This window comes from Gnatocerus cornutus, chromosome 5 (genome assembly GCF_029298725.1).
Source record: "Gnatocerus cornutus isolate USDA-ARS CGAHR chromosome 5, icGnaCorn1.1, whole genome shotgun sequence".
Lineage (NCBI taxonomy): Eukaryota > Metazoa > Arthropoda > Insecta > Coleoptera > Tenebrionidae > Gnatocerus > Gnatocerus cornutus.
The window spans coordinates 18,096,125-18,115,570 of record NC_142237.1 but is presented as its reverse complement, the minus strand read 5'-3'; the positions used below and the strand labels follow the sequence as shown (position 1 = coordinate 18,115,570).

At 39.0% G+C, this 19,446-nt stretch overlaps 3 protein-coding genes across 6 annotated transcripts; 1 reads left to right on the top strand and 2 right to left on the bottom strand.

The window, feature by feature from the left end:
• Positions 1 to 67: 67 nt before the first annotated feature.
• LOC148175336 (all trans-polyprenyl-diphosphate synthase PDSS2-like) lies at positions 68 to 1,393 on the bottom strand. Its single transcript, XM_088036245.1, has 3 exons — positions 1,112 to 1,393; positions 960 to 1,063; positions 68 to 914 (listed from the first exon to the last, which is right to left on the bottom strand). The coding sequence occupies exons 1-3, from the start codon at positions 1,387 to 1,389 to the stop codon at positions 97 to 99; spliced, it is 1,200 nt and encodes a 399-aa protein (XP_087892371.1). The 5' UTR covers positions 1,390 to 1,393; the 3' UTR covers positions 68 to 96.
• Positions 1,394 to 1,767: 374 nt separating this feature from the next.
• LOC148175335 (all trans-polyprenyl-diphosphate synthase PDSS2-like) lies at positions 1,768 to 8,699 on the bottom strand. Of its 3 annotated transcripts, none has more exons than XM_088037143.1 (4): positions 8,683 to 8,699; positions 3,291 to 3,642; positions 2,707 to 3,245; positions 1,768 to 2,660 (listed from the first exon to the last, which is right to left on the bottom strand). In XM_088037143.1, the coding sequence occupies exons 2-4, from the start codon at positions 3,587 to 3,589 to the stop codon at positions 2,242 to 2,244; spliced, it is 1,257 nt and encodes a 418-aa protein (XP_087893269.1). In that variant the 5' UTR covers positions 3,590 to 3,642; positions 8,683 to 8,699; the 3' UTR covers positions 1,768 to 2,241. The 3 variants fall into 3 exon arrangements, with proteins under 3 accessions (XP_087893269.1, XP_087893270.1, XP_087893268.1); XM_088037144.1 differs by lacking the exon at positions 8,683 to 8,699 and adding an exon at positions 3,728 to 4,577; XM_088037142.1 differs by lacking the exon at positions 8,683 to 8,699 and having other exon boundaries at positions 3,291 to 4,577.
• Positions 6,144 to 19,443, top strand: LOC148175334 (uncharacterized). Of its 2 annotated transcripts, none has more exons than XM_088037136.1 (14): positions 6,144 to 6,235; positions 11,097 to 11,348; positions 12,223 to 12,430; positions 12,479 to 12,762; positions 12,811 to 13,240; positions 13,287 to 13,451; positions 13,710 to 13,864; positions 13,911 to 14,371; positions 14,418 to 14,950; positions 15,004 to 15,434; positions 15,485 to 16,414; positions 16,461 to 16,597; positions 16,649 to 18,610; positions 18,659 to 19,443. In XM_088037136.1, exons 2-14 carry the CDS (start codon positions 11,104 to 11,106, stop codon positions 18,814 to 18,816), a joined length of 6,099 nt encoding a protein of 2,032 aa, XP_087893262.1. In that variant the 5' UTR covers positions 6,144 to 6,235; positions 11,097 to 11,103; the 3' UTR covers positions 18,817 to 19,443. The 2 variants fall into 2 exon arrangements, with proteins under 2 accessions (XP_087893262.1, XP_087893263.1); XM_088037137.1 differs by lacking the exon at positions 6,144 to 6,235 and adding an exon at positions 9,816 to 9,901.
• The last annotated feature ends 3 nt before the right edge of the window (positions 19,444 to 19,446 follow it).

The following is a 19,446-nucleotide window of genomic DNA, read 5'->3' as shown; positions in this document are numbered from 1 at the left end:
AAACCTTGATTTTTTGTAATTTGTTCTTCTAGATTTTTTTGCATTCAGGTACATGTAATTTTCCGTATAAATGGAACTTTGATTCTTAGTTTTATTTTACAAAGACTTAACTATATTTACAAGGGCTGTTTTGGATTCACTTTCCGAAAAACTGGACAGACTTTCCAAACAAACCTGTGCAAACTCATCTTGCAACTCTTGTGTTCTTTGCAAGCCCGGTCCCGACGCCACTGTTTTGCGTATCAAGTCGTAATCAGCACCACTACTGTCAGTTAAGCCTTTTTTAATCTCCTGGTAAAAATTAGGATCGTACTGTAAATGCAACATGACAGGCGCCGAAACCAAACTGAAAGTTTCTTCTTTAAACAAGTCTTTCTCTAAAGAAGCTTTCCAGGCCAAAGCCAAACTCCTCCCAAAGTTGTACCCCAATTCTTGCACATCAGATTCATAATTAGCCAAAATTAACGTGCACTGGCAGCTTTTTCCTAAGAGACTCCCTCCACCTAAGATATTTCGTAAAGTCCACTCGGCTTTCATGTTACCCATGACATTTTCCATTTGATAAGGTTCTAACGTAAAATTAAAGACAATTTCAGTGTTTTCTTGAAGCGGAAGAGGTTTAGAAGGCAAGGGCAAGTTCTGGGAGTCCCTCAAACCGAACAACTCAGCCTCAGCCAAGTCTCTAATCGATGAAGAAATAAGTTCTTGGACATGAGAGTTCCTAAGACGTGCTACTTCGTGAAAGCTAGTGCTCAGTAAATAATCACCGCATAGCAAAGCCAAAGTGTTTCCAAACTTCATCTCAGAGGAGTCAGGAGTGGAGGGTTCGGTATTGACCACCCCTATATGCATCAAGTGATTCGTTTTTAACATTTCAATCACTTCGGCGATTGTTCTTTGACTGTGAAAAATATCTACAAAAGATTACTTGTAAACGTCCAAATTTGTCGGCATTTTACCGGCAATTTCGTCAAACTCCGGCTGTGGTAAGTTGAGACCAGCGGCTTTAGAAAACAGAAGTACAATGAGCCCCCACGTTACCTGATCGTTTTGTAACAAACTCCTATTAAAAAAAACAATAATGGCTAAACTCTGACTTTAAATCTCTTACTTTGCTGTCGTTAATAACGGATTTTCTGTTCCAATGAATTTTTGGACGTGTTGTGCTGAGGCTACATCAATAATTTCCTTGTTTAAGATCCAACCAAAACGAAGAAAAGAAGTGGAGTACCCAACTAGTCTTTCTGCCTCTTTTACCAATGAGGTACATTTTGGTGACTCTTCCATTTTCGGGAAAAAAAATCGAGATGCACCAGTTGTGCATAATTTTCTTACGAAAATATTGAAAACTGTGTAATTTTTGACTGCTGTTTTCATGTTTACTAGCATTTGACTCGAGTTTGTCACAATAAAGTAGGCAATTTTATAAGAGAAGTATTTATAGAAAGCCTTCAGGCGACATGCATGTACATTTTAATTAGTGCATTATTAGTTATTTAGCACGAAATCTCTCTAACAACAATAATAAAAACAAACCGAAACTTGTTTTTTAATGCAGAATGTTCATCTTGTTCTTCGGAATTTTGAATAACATTTTATATTGGACTCGTGACTGCTACAGCTGCACTTATACAATTTTTCTGGAAAATACAAATAACTTGAATTTATTATAAAATGTGTAGAATGTTTATTATAGACATATTAAATATTTACAAATAAAGTTATGTTAAAAATACCATTTTAATTGGAATAAATAAAAATATATAAATGAGCAAAGAACTGGTAACATCAGTCGTTATCAATACAGAATTTATTTTTCTGAGTGCAAAAAAATTCCATTATGGAATTATTTAGAATCCACTTCTTTTGTTGAAGTATTTACGTAAAGAAACACGTAATTATTGAAAAAAGTTAAATATGTATTACCTTGCAATAAAAATATAAATACACGTTAGTTTTCCCAAGGTGAATAATTAAAATTACATTTTACCTAAAAGCAATAAAAAAATGAAATGTAGGTATCTGTTCCGAGTGAAATGTTCCAGTTTTTTAATAAAAATACTTTAAATTTCAGTTAAAAAAATATATCACAGAGTTGAATGAATTGCTGCGGTAAAGACGTGGTAATTAATTTTTTCCTCCGCCACTGTTAAAAATTTTAAATTTAGCACATCTTTTTAAACTCCCTGATTGGTTGATTTTATTTCAGCGGCTCGCCATTGGTGACTTTCCAGCGCCAAATTATAAATCTTGCATAGCCGCGATAATGTTAGCCAGTGCCGTGCGTGCATCAGAGGCTGGCAACTGATTCAAAACCTCCAAAGCAGCAGCGGAATGCTCATTCTGTAAATTCTTCGTTATGTCAAGCCCTGGTCCAGCCAAAACGGCTTTTCTGACATCTTCGTAGTCGACATCATCGACGTTTTCTTGTCCTTTTTCAATTTCTTCGTACAATGAAGGATCGTGTTGAAGAGTAAACATGACTGGAGCTGAGATTAAACTGAAGGAGCCCGTGGCACCGGGAAGGAAAGGCTCGCGATCTAGAGACGCTTGCCAAGCTAAGGCTAAGTGTTTACCGAAGAGGTAGCCTTGTTCTTGGAGCTCTAGAGGATGACCGGCTAGTTTTAAGGTGCCTTGGCAGGATTTACCCAGTAAACTACCTAAAAAAGAAGTGTAGTAATGAAAGAGAGGCAAAGTGGTACTTACCTGCATTCAAGACATGTCGTAACGTCCATTCAGCTCTTGCATTACCAAGAGCCTCGCTAACAACCAGAGGCTCTAGAGTTTTATCAGTGAATTGCTTGTATTCGACTATATCAGACCGTGGTTTCGCGGGTAAAGGATTGTTCTGCTTATCTCTGGGTCCGACGAACTCAGCTTCAGCCAAGTCACGAACAGCGGAACTCATCAACTCTACCAACTCTTGATTCCTCAAGTTTGCAAGTTCCGCGCAACTGTTACTCAGAAGATAGTCTCCACTTAACAATGCGATTTTGTTTCCAAACATCATATCACCGGAACCATCGGCTGAGAGTGGTTGGAGGTTAACAAGACCTTTGTGCACCAAGTGGCTGGTGCGAATCATTTCGGTGACTTCAGCCAAAGCTCTCTGGCTATGCAACACTCCAGCGGCTTTGTCTTGTTCGAGCTCGGGGATGTCGTCCGAGTGACCAGCAGCTTTGGAGATGAGGAGGACGATGAGACCCCAAGCTTGCATGTTGTTCTTCCCATTATAGATCAAACCTCTGGTAACAGAGTTAGGCATAAACAAGTTAATCACTGGTACTTACTTCGCTGTCTTGAGAAGTGGATGGTTGGAACCGACGAGCTTCCTCAGATGTAACGCCACATTAGCAATCTCATCGCTCAACAACCATCGCAAACTCAAGAAAGACGTTGGATATCCAACAATTTTCTCTGCTTCACTCACGGCTCGGTTCCAATCAGGTTTCTTCTCTTGCGCCAACTTCGCGCTTCTCACGTCACTCGAACTAAACCACTTAACATTGGTAAATTTCAATCCAGCGGTTGAAACAGCAGGTAAGACATTTCTCCGCACAAGTAACGAACTCAACTTTGAAAGAGACATAACTTTTTCGAAAATTTAGTTTGGACGTCTAGACTAACTGTCTGGAACTGAAACTAAACACACTTTCTTATAAATTCTTCTTCACGTAAATCTAGTGAAAGTTGGCCTTAATTTTCGATGACCTACTTCTTCACCCACCTCGAAGAGAAAATAAGATAAAAGCGGGAAGATAAACGAAGAGGTAATTTGTATTGATTGTAGTTTTATTTTTATTATGTTGAATTGAATAAATAAAAAGATTATTGGTCAGAATACGTACAGAAAATATTAAAGAGAAGTTTTATGGTCGCTCGCAATGACCGCATGGAATTCATTATTGTATCAATTTATTCTAGTCATGTTTATTTGCGTTGAGTCGATCAAAGCGTAATCTAATCTATGAAGTGGTAAAAAAATTCAAAGTATGATTTTTGTGCGCTTGCTTTAAAAGTATTACTGGTTGCCTGCACGTGGATATAAAAGACAGATCAGAAAACAAATTTGTTGGGTTTCTAGGAGATTCTGTTCGAAAAATAACAGTAAAATCATATCAAACTATGAAAAAAAATTCAACGAACTGAATTTACTGTGTAAACTAAAAAAAATAAATTTTAGAATTCAGAATACGTATCACCGGATTCTTATTAGAAAAAGCTTTAAACATTCAAAAAACAAAGTCCACTAAACTAAAATGTACCTACGAAAAAATTCATATGATATGGCAAAAAGCATCGAAAATTCCGGATGATTTACAATGTAAATTGAATATACAGGGTCCGGCAACACTAAAATCGTCTTTAACTTTAAAGATAAAATTTTAGAAATTTTGCATACGCTCATAGTTGACAAAGCTCTAAAAGCTGAAGCAAAAATTTGTTTTTTTTATCACGGTTTGGTTGGCGTCGTGACGCCTAAGAAGTATAATTTTTAGCGATTTTTGAGTTTTAGCGGAAATATTCGCGAATTTTTTTTTCAACATAACTGTGATACAAATATCTGAGTTTTTATTTTAAATCTAATGCAAATTGTGTTTAAAATTTACGAGAAAAACGCTGTTTTATCAAGTTAGTTTTCAAAATTATGACAGCGCAGTGGCAAACTACGTTTACACCAAAATTTCACAAGTCACTTCATTCACTCTTATAAAGGTTAATTTTGATTAACACGGGCATGTTGCACATTATGGACACCAGAATTCGTTAATTAACATCGACAAAGTGACAATTTCACCAAGTAAGACTTTTGTTACAATCTAAAGCGAACCAAAGGATAGATGTCATTGTGACACAAGATGTTGACAGATGGGTGTAAACGTAGTTTGGACGTAATGAAATTGGAAACTAACTTGATAAAACAGCATTTTTTTCTCAAATTTTGAAGACAATTTGCATTGAATCTAAAATAACAACTGAGATATCTTTAACACATTTATATTGAAAAAAAAAAAATAGGGATTGATATTACAAACCTTCACAATTAACTAAAAATTACATTTTTAAGGCGTCGCAACGCCAAAACTATCAGTGATAAAATACAAATTTTTGCGTCAACTTCTAGAGCTTAGTCAACTGTGAAAGTATGCAAATTTTCAAAATTTTATCTTTAAAATTAAAGACGATTTTGGGGTGGGCACAAGTGCTGCTGGACCCTGTATGCTTCTTGAATGTACTTCTTTTGCTCGATAATTTTGTGGTTCAGCACAGTAATTAAGCTAATTCCCAAAGTTGATTGTATCATTGAAATTTCAAGTTCAGTACAAAATATTCGAAATTTTGAGTTCCAAAAATTAAAAAATTTTAAATTTCGTCTGCTTTGCTCTAGAATTTCGTAATTCGGACCAGTTATGAAGTGAATTAAAAGTAGCAACTTCCCCAAATTCGATTGCCCTAGCATTGAAATTACGAAAATTACAACATTTAATTCGACAAATTGAAAATTTTTGGTTCATTTCAGAAATCCCTCGACCATGTGAAATTGCCTCGTTCTCTTCGCTCGTGTGATTTATGTTAAAATTATCGGCAATTCTCCATGGTCTTCTGACTTTAACTGCTATTGAAAAGAGCATACAATAGACACTCAAGTTCAAACCACATTTTTTTGAATTGCGACACGAAAGACCAACCAAACATAAATCATAGAAATACGTGTTTTCATGCACGTAAATACCCACAAATTTCCTCTAAATTTCATCATTCATCAGTAATAATTTAAATAACTGGCCGCGTGGTATTTTTTAATAATTAATTAACTGCACGTCGCTTCCAACATTTTCTTTCTCCACGTTCCATTCGTCTGCATTTTATCAATCTCGATAACAGACTGTGAGAATCTGAACTCTATGGTAGAATTTCATAGAGTCTACAATGAGAATGTGTCTCAAAATTGTACAATTCAAGCATGCGCCAACATCAGCCGGCAAGTTTAGTTGGGAATGGTTCACGTTTCTGTCTGTTTTACTTCACTTCGTGGTGGATGCTAAGGCGATACAGAAGTGCTACGTTATTTTTCCTGTGCTGTTTTCCCCGTTAGAAAAGACGTAATTCTTGTATTCTGTAACTACAGACTTTGGAGAGTTGGATAGAAATTTTTCATCATTCTAAGACAATAAATTCGCAAATTACTGATAAGGAAAGTCTGCGAAATAAAGGACAACCACAACTTGTCTAGGTGAGGTAGCTTTTTTAAACTTATCAGGAAATAACCAGAAAAACCTCGTGTACTCTACCTATTAATATCCAAGTGTTAATTTTAGTCCTGTCTCGTGTGTAATCATTTTTGCTACGATGACTGAAAGTTGCGCAAGCACGGAAAATCAATAATTGGGGGAACCGGCATTTTCTTTTACAGAGGCGGTAGATTTTCAGATTGTTGTTGTTTTAACAATGTTAATTAGGTCATAAGTTTTCAATGCTATTTTTACCTTAAACGCCGGTTTTCTAGATAATTAAAATTTATGCACGCCCTTGACAACGTGACCGCTTTAAACATTTTACTTTTTATTGATTTCGCTATAACATTAAATTAATTCTATTGTTTATCAAAGTCTTAACATGGTCTCGATCACGTAGCTAATTTATAATCAAAGTTCCAATTGATTTGTTTATATCATATAAATAAACAATATCTTCATTTCTTTCGGTCTAGACAAACTGTTTTTGACGCAAACAGAAATGCGACCAATTAATTTGATTCTTAAGTAGGTTAATTATTTAAAGACGCATCTCTTGGATTGCGCACTTTATAGAGCCGGCAATGTCATTTTTGACTTTAATTAGTCAAATTTTTTAATATTACGTACATTTTGTGAATATTATGTATGTAGGTATTCTATTTTTCTTTCATATTAATAGCACATTTATGCCTTGGCAGTAAAACGAAAATAAAACCCATGCGATTGTGACCGTTTTTATCTATTATTGGCACTAATTTTTATGGGTTTGCTGACTTGATATTTAGATTAAAATATTTCTGAATTGGTATCTGAGCGCGTGTTTTTTAGCCTTTTTTTAAGCCTCGCGTCACGATCCAAAATAAATGAGACAATACCAGTGTGTCTCATTTCAAATTTAATATAGTAGCGGCTTTTGAAATGAGAAATCGGTTGGTAGCTCTGCACCTAGACAGTTTGAGATTAAATCAACATGTCAGAATAAACCAAAATTTACTTGTTTCTGTTTTATTTATTTGAATCAGATTTTAACGAATTTTGTCATAACGGATATTCCAATCAGAATAAACATGCAAATGTAGCAAGCTTATCTTATTTTTTTATCATTGAAGAAGTTTCCAGAATGACAGGTAATTTATGTATTAACAGTTTCATTGACAGTTATGAAAACTGATGACCACGCTAAGACGCACGTTCCTCATTACAAAGTCGACCTCCAAGGTCAAATTTCTTTGAATTATTTACAATAAAAGTCCCCTAACTTGCAGAAGTCTTTTATATTTTTTTGTATAGAAGAACCTGCTTGACCGGAAATTATAAAACAATGATTGTCAAATATTTTGTGTTTATTGCTTTATTAATTTTTGTGTTGATAAACTTTTTCAAATTTCGTTGTTTTACAGTTAAAATTACCAAATGTGCCCCCAAGATTTCAAAGAAAACGTTAAAAAAAAGTTTGTTTGCTTAAAAAATCAAAAGTTCTAAAAATTATCTCGTTTGTTTAAAAATTTTGTAATTTGACAGTTATTATGCTAATCAAAATTAATAATTTCCACAAATTTTATTGCTCCAGCTAAAAAACTAATAATATAACTAATGATAATAATTTTTTTTAATGTTGTAACTTTTTGATTGTTTCCAAAAAAATTCTAAAATGTGTACCTATTGCTGGGGAATTTTGCAAATTGGCACAGTTGTAAGGTTAATTTAAAATTTTATTTGCCACAATTGATTGTTTTAGTCAAAAAAATTACGAAAATCATATTATTTCAGTAAAAATGTTTTTTTTGTGTTTCCACAAACAAAAAAAAAGTTTTGTTTTTCGTGTTAAAATTTGTAATTTGGTTCAGTCATTACGCTTAACAACACTTATAATTTCTCCAAATTTGATTGCTACAGCGAAAAAAATACGAGAAATAATTAAAACAATTAAGTATAAATTTTGTGCTTATTGCTCTGGCATTTTGTAAATTGGCAGAGTTGTAAAGCTAACCTAAAGTTGTATTTTCTCCAAATTTGATTGCTTTAGTCAAAAAATTATGAAAAATCACTTAGTTAAAATTTTTTTTTTGTTGTTATTTTCACAAGCGAAAAATTCTAAAAGTTTTGTTTATGACACTAAAATTTCGTAATTTTGTACAGTTATTACGCTTATCAAAAGTTGTTATTCTCTTTAATTTCATGGCTCCAGCTAAAAATTACGAGAATTACAATTATTTTTTTTAATGTTGTAATTGTTTAAAAAAAATGTTAAATTTGAGCCTATAGTTCTGGAATTTTGTAATTTAACAGAATAATTTGTAATTTGGTTGCTCTAGCCAAAAAATTACGAAATAATTTAAAATTTGAAAAATTTTGTAATTATCATTCAGCTAGTTAAAGGAGTAGACACTAAAATCAAATAATTAATATGAAATGTAAAAAATAATAAAATCTTAAAAATTACCTCATTCTCTCTCTGCGTTCCACTGCATACTAAACTGAATTCATTCAATTTGAACTTCAATAAACCTTTGTCAGGCAATGATCATTAATTTCGGTTATCTCATAAATAAATATTGAAGCTACATGAGCATTTTCTAACTTGCGATTGCACCATATTAAAACAATCCCACGTCATTACATCCTCTTATCTCAAGACTATGTGACAATCCCCAATTAATATTCCAATCTTGTTTTTTTCCAAGAGAATTGTGACGTCAAATTCCAAACAGCTGCACTTGCCCTGTTTTAATTCTCTAAATTTAGGTTCCCCATAGTCCATAATATTTTTGACAAGCTGCCAAAATGCAAATACCTTTTGTAAAACGTTGTAATATTCAATAACGCCACGCGCATTATATTTAGTTGTTTGTGCTGTAAGTTCAAGGATCATCTTTACCGTCCTATTGAATTTTGAACCCTTCATAACCGAATTTAGAACGCAGCTCTTGATTTAGACACGTCAAAGATTTGTTAATCAAAACTGACCCGCGATTACGATAATTGTTGTTTAATAAACAATAATGTTGTTATCGGATCCCCCGCGGATTTGTTTGGTGTTAATTGTTATCGATAGATTTTTTAGTGTGTGCACTAATTCACATCGTGGTGAAGTTAGAGCATTATCAAGGAATTTAAGGACGCAAGTTTCCATATCAATTGGAGATCACTCCTGAGGAACATGCCAGTGATAGTTTCTTTGACGTCAATGCAAAAAGACAAGTCATTTTTAATTACGTCGTTAAAAAGAGATTGTGCCAAAAAAGCACCAACTGCATAACCGGTGTTTTGTATAAACAGCCCCGCGGCTACTTAAGTTAGATCTTGACCAATATGCGCGAAGGACGAATGCTCTAAGTGTCTAATTAAGTACAGTTTGCTTAGACCGGTTGGATAGGTGCCTTCAAATTGATTTATTCTGTATAAAGAGAGTGCATACCAGTCTAGACTCAAGTCTTGGGTGGAGACGATTACATAACAACAGAAACATTGACATCAATTCGATTGCTGATAAGTTTTCGTTTCTAAATATGTAACACTTATCTCTAAGAATAGAGAGGGGACTGGAAATGTTATGATATTCTTTAGTACATATAAAAAGATCTGCGTCGAGGAGCTAAGTCGATTGTTTGTGTGCTTTGTGAGTGTCATTGGATTTTCTTGCTACTGAAGACGACGCACGGGTACGAAACTTAGTTACAGCGTCCCAATTTTTTGTTGTTCGCGCTCAGGAACATTGCTCCCTCCGCTATTTTTACACCAATCTTCTAAAAGCTACAAGAAAATGGGTCGTGTTTGCCACCGGAAATTCAATATCTATATTGCACTGATATTATAGTTATGTGGTAAACAGCTACTTGCAGAAAATCAATACTTTGCTAAACAACAGGAACCGCCTGGTTTAGCCGTATCAATAATTTAAAACGAGACTGAGTATAATCGATTCTTCCAAGTAGACACGCATTGTTTAAACAATGATTAGATTGTCATCTTGAAAATTCGAAGGATGTCGCGAAATTGCAAAAAATTCCGTTGTCTGGATAGTTTGTAAACAAATTAGACTTGTTATGGTTATTGAAAAATGCTTTGGCACGAGTTCAGTTGGCAAAGCGAACTCTCATCTCTGCCTTGAAGGGGTGAAATGGTGGCGGCGCCACGACAAGAATGAAAATGGGGATTTCTGTTTGGTTTATTCAAGACGCGAAAACAATCCCACAATTTCGTAATAATTCATTTGCAGGATTTTAAAAAATAGCTATTATAAAACTATTCCAATTATAATTTACAAAGTTATCTCAGTCGATTTGCTCTGCAAATTTCTGAATTGTTTGCCAATTTCTATTGCTCATCAGGTGCTTCTTCATGCATGCAGCAACAAGAGTGTCAGACACTGCATTTGCCTACAATAAAAACGGATGGCGCCATAAATAACCGCTTGTTTGCAATTATTATTTTTGCATAGTCTAGCAATTTTAAATAATGGCTTCAGTACCCTTTTTTCACTAATAATAGCAGTAATCCCAGCTGTTCTTTGAAAAATAGCCTGGAAGTGATCCAAAATGAAAAAATATTGTAATGTTCAGAAGAAAAGAGCCAAATCTCGAGACACTTCATAACAAGTATTAATTAAAAGCGTGCTAAACACGTCGGGATTAAGTGATTTAGATCACTCGTCTATCAGATTATCACACGTGATAAATCCCAATACGTGTCAACTTATTTCCTAATTAGTATTTCTGTGAATTTCCTCACTTTTCAGCACATGTCTATCACACCTGTAATTTATAGTAGTGCCATAAAGTTTACCTCATTTTACCGCACTATAAAAGATAACTTAAACTAAGTTGGTGGTAACTTTGAACTTTGCGTTTGTTGCAGTGGTTAAATGGCTGAAGCGTGGCAAGGTCCGCCAAAACAGGGCTTGTACGACCCTCAATTTGAAAAAGAAGCTTGTGGTGTTGGTTTTATAGTTGCTATAGACGGCCGTCGATGCCATAAAATAGTGCGCGATGCCCAGCGTCTTGCAATTTCTATGAACCATCGTGGCGCCTGTGCCTGCGATAATGACACTGGGGACGGCGCCGGGGTGCTCACCGCCATTCCACATGATTTTTATTCCGTCAAGCTTAGGTAAGTGGAGGCTTTGCATTTTTTTCGTGTTGGTAGCGCTGTCGAAAACAAAGACAGGACTACCAAAATATTTACTTATTGCAAGTGATTACTGGAGACTAGCAGACAAAAACAAACTATTTTCATAAATTCTAAACAAAGATAAAAGTGTTTTTTTAGAATAAATCACAGAAAATAACCGTGAAAAACTATAAATACGCAAAGTTTAATGTGTTTAGATTAGTTATTTAGAGATGGATAACTCTGAATTCAAACATGTTCATTCAAAATTCGCTTTTATCGTTTAAACTCTTGCCCCAATTTGTAGCAAAAAATCGTGGCAATTACCTAGTTCATGTTTACTTTAGATAAAAATGATTCACTATCGAGAAAATTATAAGCAGCCTAAATGTTTACATGTTTTCGAGATTGTTTACATGTAAGTTGTAATTACAAGTGCGTTTCATATCATCTTACATGTGTGAGCACTCGGAAACTGTTATGCAATTTCGACATTCTTTACTTATCGATAAACTAATGCAATTTCCAAAGGTCAATATCAAACATGACAAACTACATGGGTCCTTTGAACCCAGCGATCTTCATGTTTTGGTCGTTATTTACATGAATTATGATGTTATGAATAAAACAAGAAATTTATTTCGATCTACGTACCTTCGACTACGCCGCAACAAGTAGCCTTGAAATGCGATAAGACAATTTACATCAATGTTAGCACGTGTTCAATTTCTGCCCTCTCTAGAGTTCTGACTTCGTGTTTAAAAGTTATTTACTTTAGCACACTCGAAAAAGACCCTTACAGGAATAAATCTATAACATTTAATTGCTTTAATGTTAAAATTGGCGGAATTACATAATTTATTAAACTTTTCAGAGATGAGCAAAACATCGAATTGCCGCCTTTCGGCAAGTACGCAACCGGCATCTTCTTCCTGGATAAGCTTCACCACCAGGAGTTCGAGGCGAAGTTCGCGTCCTTGGCAGAGGAACTGGACATGTCCGTGCTGGCTTGGCGTACCGTACCAACCGACAATTCCTCCATAGGTACCGTCGCTAAGAACACCGAACCATTTATGAGACAAGTAACAAAACCGTCACTCTTAATTCCGTTTTTTACCACGATTATTTAGGCTTTTGTGACTGTGAAGGGCGAGGTCCCTGATGAAGAGTTGGATCGACGTTTCTTCATCCTCCGTAAACGTGCTAGCCATACTATTCCCTCTCCTGGAAAGAGGTTCTATATCTGTTCGTTGAGTCGAAGGACTGTCGTTTATAAAGGGCAGTTGACATCTGACCAACTGTGGACGTACTTCCCGGATCTTTCAGATCCATTGTATGACACCTACTTGGCGTTGGTTCACACGAGATTCTCGACCAATACTTTCCCGAGCTGGGAAAGAGCTCATCCTCTTAGGTACCTCTAGGACTTTACCATCTTCTGTCTTTAACTAATATGTTACAGAATGTTGGCTCACAACGGTGAAATCAACACCTTGCGTGGTAATGTTAACGTAATGAAAGCGAGAGAAGGCGTCATGTCTAATGAAGAATTCGGAGACACTCTCAAAAGTCTGTACCCAGTAGTCGAACCCAACTTGTCCGACAGTGGCTCCGCCGATTGCGTCTTGGAGTTTTTGGTGCATGCCGGTAATCGCAAACTACCAGAGGCTGTGATGACCATGGTACCTGAGGCCTGGCACAACGACCCTACTATGTCGGAAGAAAAACGCGACTACTACCATTGGGCTGCTTGCATTATGGAGCCATGGGACGGTCCAGCGTTGATTTCCTTCACCGATGGTCGTTTCATTGGTGCCATCTTGGACAGAAACGGGTTGCGACCATCGCGGTTCTACATGACGAAAGATAACATGATGATCATGGCCAGCGAGGTACTCCAACATAATCGCGTTGGTTTCGTACTAACTCTTCTTGTAGGTTGGAGTCTATGATATTGACCCCTCCCAGGTGATCCTGAAGAGTCGCTTGAAACCAGGAAGAATGTTGCTCGTTGACACTCAAGAAAAGTCGGTGATTCAGGACGTGGAGCTAAAGCAGCACATTGCGAGATCCAGACCACATTCGCAGTGGTTGAAAGAGAAGGTAATGTTGATCATGATTTTTTGACCATTTCTTGTAACAACTCGGTCTACTCAGTCTCATATTAATCGTAATTTGTTTTTGCATGTAATGGCGATCTACAGATGGTGAGTGGAGTGGTCTAGTTTCACTTTTCTTTGTTTCTTTTATTTTCTTTTCTGGTTTAACAGTACACTTTTGTTGTGGCTAATATTAGCGTTCTTAGTTGTGTTTTACTAACTCTTTAGCACTGTTGTATTCTAACACTTGTAACGAATTTAGATCACGATGGAAGAACTGAGACAGGCTCACTTGGAGGCAAAGCGCCCCCCTAAACCAAAGTATGAGCCCAGTGGACTTGGAGACAAACGACTCTCTCTCTATGGTTACTCAACTGAGACCATCCACATGTTGCTTCTTCCCATGATCAATGATAAGTGAGTACCAAAAATCATGGGGGCACCTATGACTGTTTTTTTACAGGAAGGAAGCTCTGGGGAGTATGGGCAACGATGTCCCTCTAGCATGCCTTTCAAACTTTGCTCCACTTCTTTACGAGTACTTTAAGCAACTTTTTGCTCAAGTCACCAATCCCCCGATTGATCCCTTCCGCGAGAAAGTCGTGATGTCTTTGCAGTGTCCTATCGGACCTGAAGCCAACATTTTGAAGCCCGACCCTAAGCAAGTCCACCGGTTGTGGTTGAAGCAACCAGTGATTTCAATCGCTGATCTGGAGATCCTTAAACTCACCACCCATAGACAGTGGAGCTCGCACGTCATCGACATCACGTTCCCTGCAGAGAGTGGCACTCAAGGCTTCCTCAAGAAAATCCAAGAGATCTGTGAAGAAGCCGACGAAGCTAGTAAACACAACCAGATCATTGTTCTTTCCGATAGGAAGGCAGGAAAGGATCGCGTTCCCATCAGCAGTCTCCTGTCTTTAGGTAATGTTGAAAAGGGTATCAACTGCTTTTTCACAGCTTTCTCTAGGTGCTGTCCACCACCACCTCATCGAAATGCGTGCTCGTATGAAGGTAGCGCTAGTAGTAGAGACCGCCGAAGCTAGAGAAGTCCACCACATCTGCGTCCTTCTCGGCTACGGCGCTGATGCCATCTGCCCGTACCTCGCGCTAGAGTTAGCTTCAAGTTTAAGAGACCAAGGGATACTCGACACATCGCTCACCGACGAGGCAATTTTCCAAAACTACGCTCAAGCCATGCAGACTGGTATCAATAAAGTCATGGCAAAGATGGGAATTTCAACCCTACAATCGTACAAAGGCGCGCAGATTTTCGAAGCTGTCGGCTTGGCCGACGATGTCATCGACAAGTGCTTCAGAGGTACCCCATCACGTATCGGAGGTGTTAACCTGGAAACGTTGGCACAAGAAGCATTTGATCGACACCGAAACACTTATTGTGTAGCTACTGATTCTTTGATCTTGAAAGACACCGGAAACTTCCATTGGCGAGCTGGAGGAGAGAAGCATCTTAACGAGCCGGCCAGCATTGCAGCGCTGCAGGTAAATGATTGCAAAGAAGTATGTAGAATTTTTGTCTATCTTGGAGCTTATAGGAGTCCGCGGTCAATAAAAACAAGTCCGCGTATGAAAAATTCAAAGAATCCACCATGGAGTCTGTTCGGAACTGCATGCTGCGTGGCCGCTTCGACCTCCGAACTCTCGATCAGCCTCTGCCTCTCGACGAAATTGAACCAGCCATTGAAATCGTGAAAAGATTCGCAACGGGCGCTATGAGTTTCGGTTCCATCAGTTTGGAAGCTCATCAAACGTTGGCCATCGCGATGAACAAAGTCGGTGGTAAAAGCAACACTGGCGAAGGTGGTGAAGACCCTGAGCGCTACTTGGACCCCCAGAAAAGGTCTTCCATCAAACAAGTAGCCTCCGGGCGCTTCGGTGTAACTTCCTCTTACCTAGCCCACGCTGATGATCTCCAGATTAAGATGGCGCAAGGTGCTAAACCCGGAGAAGGTGGCGAGCTTCCAGGGTAACAACTCTTCCACTTTTTATGTTTCCTAATAACTGGTGAAATTTCAGTTATAAAGTCTCCGCCGAGATCGCCAAGACTCGTCATTCCGTCGCTGGTGTGGGTTTAATCTCCCCGCCTCCTCACCACGACATCTACTCCATCGAAGACTTGGCCGAGCTCATCTACGATTTAAAGTGTGCCAATCCTAAAGCTCGCATTTCTGTAAAACTCGTGTCTGAAGTGGGCGTCGGCGTCGTCGCTTCCGGTGTTGCGAAAGGCAAAGCTGAGCATATTGTTGTTTCCGGCCACGATGGTGGTACCGGTGCTAGTTCTTGGACCGGGATCAAAAGCGCTGGGCTTCCGTGGGAGCTCGGCATTGCCGAAACCCACCAAGTTTTAGTTCTTAACAATTTACGGTCTAGAATCGTGCTCCAAGCTGATGGCCAAATTCGAACGGGTTTTGATGTGGTTATTGCAGCTTTACTAGGAGCAGATGAAATCGGTTTCAGCACAGCGCCTTTAATCGTAATGGGTTGTACTATGATGAGAAAATGTCATCTAAATACTTGCCCAGTAGGTATTGCCACGCAAGATCCGATACTGAGGAAGAAGTTTACAGGACAACCGGAACACGTAATTAATTATATGTTCATGTTAGCTGAAGAAGTAAGGGAGTTGATGGCGAAACTGGGAATTCGCACGTATCAAGAGTTGGTAGGGCGCACCGATCTTTTGAAGGTTACCGAAAACGGCTCTTCGAAAGCCAAACTGTTGAATCTTAACTTGATTCTACAAAACGCGCTGCACATGAGACCCGGAGTCAACATCAAAGGCGGCTCAAAATCGCAAGATTTTCAGTTGGAGAATCGAGCGGACAACATCCTCATTGAGAAGGCGAAAGGAGTCATCGAAGGCACTGAAAAGAGTCTCGATATTGAAATGAAAATCAACAACGAATGTCGGGCTTTCACCTCCACGCTCAGCTACCACATCTCTTGGTAAGTTGTCAAGACGTACCATCAAACAATAATCGTTCGCTTCCAGCAAATACGACGAGCAAGGCCTCCCCGATGATCGAAAGATTAACATTAAGCTCACCGGTTCTGCAGGTCAAAGCTTCTGCGCGTTCTTAGTCAACGGCATCACGGTGACTCTTGAAGGAGATGCCAACGACTATGTTGGTACGTTCTCAACTCTCCCAAATACTTCGTTGTTAACGATCTATATTACAGGCAAAGGTCTCTCCGGAGGTACCGTTATTATCTACCCCCCCAAAACCTCCCCATTTGAGTCCCACCTCAACGTCATCGTGGGTAACGTGTGTCTTTATGGAGCTACATCAGGTCGCGCCTACATGCGTGGCATCGCTTCCGAGCGTTTCGCTGTGCGCAACTCTGGTGCCGTCGCTGTTGTGGAAGGTGTCGGAGACCACGGCTGTGAATACATGACGGGAGGAATCGTGCTAATCCTAGGACTCACTGGTAGGAACTTCGCCGCGGGAATGTCAGGAGGTATAGCTTACGTGTGGGACGTCGATGGAAAATTCTCCACCAAGTGCAACCCAGAGCTCGTTGAACTTTGTAAATTAGAAGATCACGAAGACGTGGAGCTCGTAAAGACGCTTCTCCAGGAGTTTAAGCAACTTACAGGAAGTATCATCGCCGAGCAGCTTATTAATGAGTTTGAAGAGCGCCGCAAAGAGTTCGTCAAAGTGTTCCCTTACGAGTACCAGCGTGTCTTAAAACAAAAAGCTGTGGAAGTTGTAAGCAACGTGCAAAACCATGAGCCCAAGATTCAAGACATCGAAGATGCAGTGACGGACGTCGCCGTCGAGCAAAAGAAACTAGACAAGCTGCGTGGGTTTATGAAGTACCCGAGAGAAACTGGAATGTACCGGCCTGCAGAAAGACGGATGAAGGACTGGGATGAGATTTATAACTTCGGGCACGTGCGCAAAGGGCTGAGAGTTCAAGCAGCACGTTGCATGGATTGTGGAGTACCGTTCTGTCAATCCAATTCGCACGGTTGTCCCTTGGGAAATATCATCCCAAAATGGAACTTCCTAATCTTCCAGAACCAGTGGAGGCAAGCTTTAAATCAACTCCTTCAAACCAACAACTTCCCGGAATTCACGGGGAGAGTTTGTCCAGCGCCCTGTGAAGGTGCTTGCGTTTTGGGTATTTCAGAACCCAGCGTCACCATCAAGAATATCGAGTGTGCCATCATTGACCACGCGTTCGAGAATGGTTGGATCACTCCCCAGATCCCGCAGTTCCGAACAGGGAAACAAGTCGCTGTCGTGGGTTCTGGTCCTTCAGGGCTGGCCTGCGCCCATCAGCTTAACAAAGCTGGACACACTGTCACAGTGTTTGAACGTAACGATCGTGTTGGAGGACTCCTCCAGTACGGCATCCCAACTATGAAACTGGGTAAGAACGTGGTGCAACGCCGCGTCGACCTCCTTGCAGCGGAGGGAATCACCTTCAAGACCAACATCAACGTCGGTAAAGACATCTCCGCCAAAGAACTCAGCGAGGAATTCGACGCCGTGGTTCTTTGTACCGGTGCCACATGGCCACGAGATCTTCCTCTGCCAGGCCGCCAGTTGAACGGCATCCACTTCGCAATGGAATTCCTTGAAAGCTGGCAGAAGAAACAACTGGGGGCGACTCATACCGGCCCCCATGCCAAAGACAAAAATGTGATAATAATTGGAGGCGGCGACACAGGCTGTGATTGCATCGCTACATCTTTGAGACAAGGCGCCGCTTCCATCACCACCTTTGAGATTCTACCAGAACCAAGTCCGAAACGAACAGCCGATAATCCATGGCCACAATGGCCGAGAATCTTCAGGGTTGACTACGGACATGAAGAAGTCAAAGTTCGGTTTGGAGGAGATCCAAGAGTGTTCAGTATTCTCACGAAAGAGTTTATTGATAATGGTCAAGGGCAAATCAGCGGGGTTAAGACAGTTAATGTTGAGTGGACCAAAGATGAGAGCGGGCGATGGCAAATGAACCAAGTTCCGGGGACCGAGAAGGTGTTCCCTGCTGATTTAGTGCTGCTGGCGATGGGCTTCTTAGGACCGGAGCGTGCTATTGCTGACCAACTGGAGTTGACTCTGGACGCGCGCTCCAACTTCCAGACTAAAGACTACAGGACCAATTTGCCCAATGTCTTCGCCGCTGGAGGTGAGATCAAGAGAAATTTAGTTAGGAAAGTAACTTTTTTTTTGACAGATTGTCGCCGAGGTCAGTCTCTCGTTGTTTGGGCCATCTCCGAAGGCCGTCAAGCTGCAAGACAAGTGGACGAGTTCCTCAACCAAGGGCATACCGTGCTCCCGGGTCCTGGCGGGATAATCCAACCCAACGCGAACCCAATTCCGTGCCCTGTTTAAGAAGTTTCTGAATAGTTCTTTTGCTTAGATTTCTTTGCCAAATTGTTGCGATTGTTAACAGATTACATGTATTAATGTTATTCTTGTGGCAAAGTTTAATGCAGTCAACATATCGTCCATTCTTTAAACTCTGGTCCATAACATATCCAAATCAGCTCAGTTTGTTTATTCTAAAAGCATTCACCGAAATTACGAAATTAGGTCAGTTCTCAGCACTTTCTTAACAGCCTTAGTTTAAAAGACAATAACGTTATTAAAATGTGATGAAATAGTTTTTAGACCTTGAAACGCAGCGAGTTGAAAACGGTTTTTGCCAAATTAGCGTAATAACTTTGTATTAACATGTCCTAATTTGTTTTGTTTATGTTTGGTAGTGTTAACGTCATCAGATACAAGTTGAATATTTTTAAAGATAGCTCGTTTGGATCGCTGTCAAGATTTCTTTGTACAGAGGTCGTTGTTTATTTTTATAATTCACCAACTTTGCGGTTATTTGTAAAAACTTTTTTTATGTCTGTTTTAAGACTGTATTTTTGCTAAATATTTTTTGTTAGAATAGAGATGAAGTCGATTGGTTGCAATCGTTCTGTAGTCAATATTATTCAATAAATAGATGTTGTTACAGCATAC

Excerpts from the sequence above, each read along its gene's own strand:
- LOC148175336 (XM_088036245.1), bottom strand. The coding sequence starts at position 1,389 with ATGCTAGTAAACATGAAAACAGCAGTCAAAAATTACACAGTTTTCAAT. Across the intron at positions 1,064-1,111 it reads CCGTTATTAACGACAGCAAA|GAGTTTGTTACAAAACGATC; the intron begins GTAAGAGATTTA and ends TTTTTTTAATAG. Across the intron at positions 915-959 it reads GGAGTTTGACGAAATTGCCG|ATATTTTTCACAGTCAAAGA; the intron begins GTAAAATGCCGA and ends AATCTTTTGTAG.
- LOC148175335 (XM_088037143.1), bottom strand. The coding sequence starts at position 3,589 with ATGTCTCTTTCAAAGTTGAGTTCGTTACTTGTGCGGAGAAATGTCTTA. Across the intron at positions 3,246-3,290 it reads CCACTTCTCAAGACAGCGAA|AGGTTTGATCTATAATGGGA; the intron begins GTAAGTACCAGT and ends CTCTGTTACCAG. Across the intron at positions 2,661-2,706 it reads ACGACATGTCTTGAATGCAG|GTAGTTTACTGGGTAAATCC; the intron begins GTAAGTACCACT and ends CTTCTTTTTTAG.
- LOC148175334 (XM_088037136.1), top strand. The coding sequence starts at position 11,104 with ATGGCTGAAGCGTGGCAAGGTCCGCCAAAACAGGGCTTGTACGACCCT. Across the intron at positions 12,431-12,478 it reads CCGAACCATTTATGAGACAA|GCTTTTGTGACTGTGAAGGG; the intron begins GTAACAAAACCG and ends ACGATTATTTAG. Across the intron at positions 13,452-13,709 it reads CGCAGTGGTTGAAAGAGAAG|ATCACGATGGAAGAACTGAG; the intron begins GTAATGTTGATC and ends TAACGAATTTAG.